This window comes from Bactrocera latifrons, unplaced genomic scaffold, assembly GCF_001853355.1.
Source record: "Bactrocera latifrons isolate USDA-ARS-PBARC rearing strain unplaced genomic scaffold, ASM185335v1 scaffold_155, whole genome shotgun sequence".
NCBI lineage: Eukaryota > Metazoa > Arthropoda > Insecta > Diptera > Tephritidae > Bactrocera > Bactrocera latifrons.
Window position 1 is genome coordinate 276,940 of NW_017535019.1, and position 5,725 is coordinate 282,664.

At 36.8% G+C, this 5,725-nt stretch overlaps 1 protein-coding gene across 2 annotated transcripts; it reads left to right on the forward strand.

Moving 5' to 3' along the window:
• The first annotated feature begins 957 nt into the window (after positions 1-957).
• Positions 958-2,336, forward strand: LOC108966088 (threonine-rich protein-like). Of its 2 annotated transcripts, XM_018928826.1 has the most exons (3): positions 958-1,491; positions 1,559-1,922; positions 1,983-2,336. In XM_018928826.1, exons 1-3 carry the CDS (start codon positions 1,111-1,113, stop codon positions 2,201-2,203), a joined length of 966 nt encoding a protein of 321 aa, XP_018784371.1. In that variant the 5' UTR covers positions 958-1,110; the 3' UTR covers positions 2,204-2,336. The 2 variants fall into 2 exon arrangements, with proteins under 2 accessions (XP_018784371.1, XP_018784370.1); XM_018928825.1 differs by having other exon boundaries at positions 1,559-2,336.
• Positions 2,337-5,725: the final 3,389 nt, after the last annotated feature.

Sequence of the window (5,725 nt, forward strand, 5' to 3'; positions counted from 1 at the left end):
TCTTCGAAAACCATGGGAATCGATTCAATAAGTATTCCCTTCACTTCTTTCGGAGGAACTCCATCTCAACTGCAACCGAAGCCGACGCAACCACCTGCCTTGAGACCGAGTCTAAGAGTATTGCCACCCTATTTTCTGGAGAAACTCCATCAAAACCAAATGCTGACGCCTAGCACCGTACCACTGACAGTTCTATACAATAGCTGATATAACTGACTTTTCAACCACGGTCGATTCCTGCCCAGGGTCTGCAACATCTTCGAAAACCGAGCCAACAACTATTTCCACCACGTTTTCCGGGGAAACTGCATCTACAACGAATTTATAGCTCCACAKATGCATCTTGGATAAAATATTTTTCAAGCACAATCGAATTCAATGCAACCTTGCCAGTATGCTGGCGTACCGGGTCAACGAATTATCGGACAGCTTCTTCCTGTTCCATTTGAACTTAATCAATAAATAATCTGTCCACTTCTTCATCTTTGTCGGTTTTCAATGTGGAGTTTTTCCATGACTAATTTTTTATTTTGGTCGTTGGGGAATAGCTTGTATTATTAATTAGGTGATAAGTGTAAAGTTTACGATCTTAGTTATCTCTTCCATTTGTTGTTATAGGCCAGCGAAGTAGCCCAGCATGTTATCTTTATTGACGGAAGTGCTTCATAAGTTTTTAGTCGATCATATGCGAACTATAGGGCAGCAATGGCAACAACAATTTGTGAATAGCGAGATTGTACGTGTACCCGAAAACCTTTAGTACTTATATAAAGTTATAAGTTCGTATGTTTGAATGTGAATATATGTATTAAGATAATGAAATTGCAAAATCTGCGGCTAAACAATAAATTTTTGAAACGACATCGGCATTTTATTGAGCATTTATGGATGTTGTAAAATAATTTTGCAAATCCAAGAGAACCATGTTACCTATAAAATTATGAATATTCCCTGTAGTGGCCCCAGTTATACATTAGCGGCCAATCTGATCGTACAAATTGCTTGTACTCAACCGCAAGTCTAGAAGTGCTTACAGTGGTTAAAACTTAGTGAAGAAATTGAAATTAGTAAGAAGGATAAGCGAGAGATCATCCCAAAAATTTACACAAAATGTATAAGTTATCGTTTATTCTGCTAAGCCTTTTAGCAGGCTTGKCTTTCGGTGCTTCAACGAACAACTTGCTTAAGAGCACAGAGATCAATTTATTGCAATTGATGGTGGACACGCGATCCAATCAACGCGCCAACCCCGAGCAAAGCTTGGCTTGCTTCGATTATTACCTTAAAGTGTTTGACGATCTCAATGAGGAGTACCGGCTAGGCTTTGCTGCTTGCCTGGACACTGCCGAAGATGATAGGAGCAAGGTCGACGCTGCTACACAACCTGAACGAGATGCGATTGAAGCRTCGGCCAAGTCTTCGTGTGAGGCACTGAACGTTTGCGCACAACATGTTGGATCTATTGAATACTTCAGCTGCTTTTCAAGTACTGTAAGTAGAACCTGACCGCCGATAATTAAGTTGATATATTGTGTAATTAAAAATTATAATTTTTTAGGGCAAAGACAATACCGAAAGCATGTACGAGATTTCAGCGGATGCTGGCGAAACTTTAGCAAATGTACGCGAAAGCTATCGCTTAATAGAAAATGCTGAACACCGCTGTACGAATGCATCTGAACGTGAATATGTGGAGAATACCTATAAGACTAATTTGGAATTACAAAGCTGTCTTAGAGGTGAATCGGCAGTACCGACCACCGTCGCTCCAACATCTCCTTCAGAAACAACCCCGGGAGAGACAGAATCAACAGCGACACCAACAGAGTCGACACCCGGAGAGACAGAATCAACAGCGGCGCCAAGCCAGTCAACTCCAGATACTCCTGAACCAACAGCCGCACCAACAGAGTCGACAACAGGGGCACCCGGAGAGACAGAATCAACAGCGGCACCAACNGCACCAACAGAGTCGACAACAGGGGCACCCGGAGAGACAGAATCAACAGCGGCACCAACGGAGTCAACTCCAGATACTCCTGAACCAACGGCTGCACCAACAGAGTCRACSTCGGGCGCTCCAGTGGTAACCGAAGACGTTGGAACAACTACGAATGGTGATTTCATGCCAGAAGAAGACCTGTTTGCTATGAGGAAACTGCTGGCTAAACTGAAAAGCAGACTTGCATTGAGCAAACATTAAGAGCATAATAATTGAAACTCACAAAAAATACTAAAATTTATCATAATCATAATCTTAGATGGAAAATTGATTTGATTGATTGAGTATTTAAAACTAATTAATATAAATAAATGCTACTTCAACTATTAATAAACTCATTTTGTAAAAATTCGATGGAAATATTAACAAATTGTGATCGAGCAAAAATACAGTCGCCATTCCATAAATATACTCCCATTATTTAAATCAATTTGTGGAATATGTGGAATATGTGAAGATGAAATCAGGAATCTTTCTGGTTATAGAAACGCTTACCAAATAACGGTATCTATATATAATAATAGCATTCTTCATATTTTTGACTAGTTGGCTGGCTGTTTTTATCTTGATATTCTTAACTTTAGCATTTTTGAATAAAATATTTATTGACATGCCGATAGCTGGCGCAGATAACCGCACGATTACTGATATGGSTTCAATACTCTTGAATTTATGAGTTAGATAAGTGGATTGGCTATTACTGTAAAGTGTGGACACGCTAATTTCAAGTTCAACAATCGAATTTAATGGCCCGGCTTTACCTCTTTAATTAAACAGACAGTGATAAGCAGGTAGGAATGGAAGAATACTTAGATTTGGTCTTCCTTGTAAATGGTCGATAGTTTCGACATGCATGAAGGGGGTACTCTCTGACTGTAGTATTTAATTTTAAACCATGTGTATAAAGAAGACCATTGCTGATGAGTCACCTATACAGCCTGTCAAGAAAGTATCGGARATTYTTCATTTTCCCCTCTTATCTCCCGCTTATATGGAAGACAGGAAAATTTTTTTTCCTAGGTTAATACAACTATCCTTAATTATTATGSCAAAAATTAGCGCGATYTGTCAACCAGTGTRTTTACAGCAGCTGTTCATGTCAGTCGACCTCAGTAGTGTTTGTCGAATTTTACAAAATTTTTTAACGTTTGTTCCTTAAATTTTGGCCAAACACTCAASAAATATCATTGACCAAGCACCGAAATCACCTGATTTAGCTACATGTGACTTCTGGCTATTCTTATAACTCAAAAACCGCTGAGGCGAAACCGTTTTGAATTAATTTAAGAGATCAAAACAGGTTCAACGCGAGAGCTGAGGTGAACAGATGATCTTAATATCTCTTCGCCTTCTTATTTTCGCAATTTGGCGTCAATTCGAGATACCAAGTGCAGTGTATCTTTCTCCACCTGATCTCTTCTACTAAGTGGAGGTCATCCACTTCCCCTGCTTCCACCGGCGGGTAGTGTATTGAGTACCTTCAAGGCTGGAGTATTCTCTTCCATCAATCATTTAGCCAGCGGAACCGATGTCTCTTGATTTGCTGAACTATGCCAACGACTGCGGTACTCAGCGTTGCCAATGTGAAAACTATAAATATTCCGCAAAACCTTCTCTCGAACACTCCTAAAGCCGAATCATCAGATGATGTCATTGTTCATGCCTCCGCACCATATAGCAGTACGGGTATGATGCGGGACTTGTAGAGTTTGGTATTTGTTCGTCGAGAGAACTTTTATTTTTATATAGGATTTTTTTATTGTTGAAACCTTTGAAGCGTTTTTCTTAACGAAGTCTATGCTCCTCCAAAATTATGTATGTTAAAGAGTTTTTTTTATATTTTGCATTTTACAATAGCAAAAAAAAAAAAATCGATTTTCTTTCCAAAAGTTTACAAAAAGTAGAAATCGAAATTTAGAAAAACTCTCTCTGACTTTAATTTTTTATTCCAGTTCATGTAGCACTGAGTTACTGAGGGCACCTCAAATAAACTTTTCTTCTGTGACGCGGCGTTGACATGCTTTTATTAGTATTTCTAAATAAAAGTAAATGTTATAATTCAATATGCTTTTCTTTTCCAAAATACTTTTAGATTTTTCAGTAAATGTYAAAAATCTTGTAAAACCGTATACTAAATAAAAACACATAATTATTTACACTGCTTCTTTCCTCTTAATAATTATCACAATCACCGTTATCAATCCCTCAGTTGAATACTCAATTTCTAGAAAGTTATACTCGTATCCCGATCACTAGTAAAGATAATAATTTCTAAGAAATCTGGTCTTTACTTTTCTGAAACTTATAATCATAAATCCGGAATTCGTGAAACGTCTTCTAGATAAAAATAAACATTACTCGTCACCGCTATTTATATAAAATGGTCAAGGTCTAATGTTCAAAATATATGAAATATACTTATTTAAATAGAAATTTCAAATAAGATATAATTTATAGTCGCATCTGAAGATAACAATGATCGGTTACTATTGAGTCAATGGAAATGTCGCTTCTGGAAATAGAGGTGCTGTTTGATGTAGAAGGAAGCATTTCACCACCAAATACATAAACACCTTTGAGCTGCTGACAAGTTTGTCTCCAACACTTTAAGAAATACTTACGAAATTCGTGCAACCAATAAATATGAAAACAATAACATTCTATCTCCAAGAAATACTTTTAATACTTTGCATTTTTACYTTTCTACTATGTAAAGGGACTTTCAATAAGAGTGCTACAAAAGTGAAATGAAAAATTATATTCTCTATTCCTGTAAAACTACATCCGATGCCATTATATATGAAACTCGATTTCTTTCAGGAGGCCAGACGATGAACCCAATTTTCGACAAGTTTCAAGCATAAATCGGCCGATAATGTTGAAATATTTTATATCATGATAATGCATCATCTCCTCCAGCCACGATTTTGACTGAATTTAAAGCCAGAAACACAATGAATACCATCGATTAACCACTGTATTCACAAGACTTGGCTCCGTGCGATTTTTTTGTGTTGACCAAACTGAAATCGTCACTTTGCGGAACAAGTTTTCAGTCGCTCAAAGAGATAAAACGAAATTCGCTGAAAAAGTTGGGGCCATCCTAAAAAGTGCTTATGAAAAGTATTTCGAGAATTGGAAAAACATTGGCACAAACGTATTACATCTGGTGGATAAGACCGTGATGGCGATAATATAAATATTGATGAATAATTAAATATTTTGCGTTTTATTAACAATTTCYGGGTCACTAATACTTTGTGATAGATGTGTACACGTAGATAAAGATTTAGGTTAATAAAGAGCATAATTATTTAGAATATATTGAGTTATGATTGAGTCAAACTTACCAAGATTAATTTAAAATATTTCAGCTCATATTAAGTATAACAAATACCATTTCCGGATACGTACAGGAAAAAATTGTATTTCTTAGAATTGGATATTTATTAGGTAGCAATCGAAACCAAATGGTCTGATATAAACGATCTTAACATGTCAATGCCACCTATCAGCCACTTGTCAGCAGGCACACCAATTGATAACGCATTTAAAATGTCAAAAACATGTGAAAGCAACAATTGTTTTAAAGATTACGAACTACTGCTAACAACATGCCAACCTATGCATTGTGCGTTGTTATAAAAATAAGATTAAATTGGACAAATCAAAATGAGTAATGCAATATAATTACCAAAAAGCACTAACCAAAACAGCCCGCAC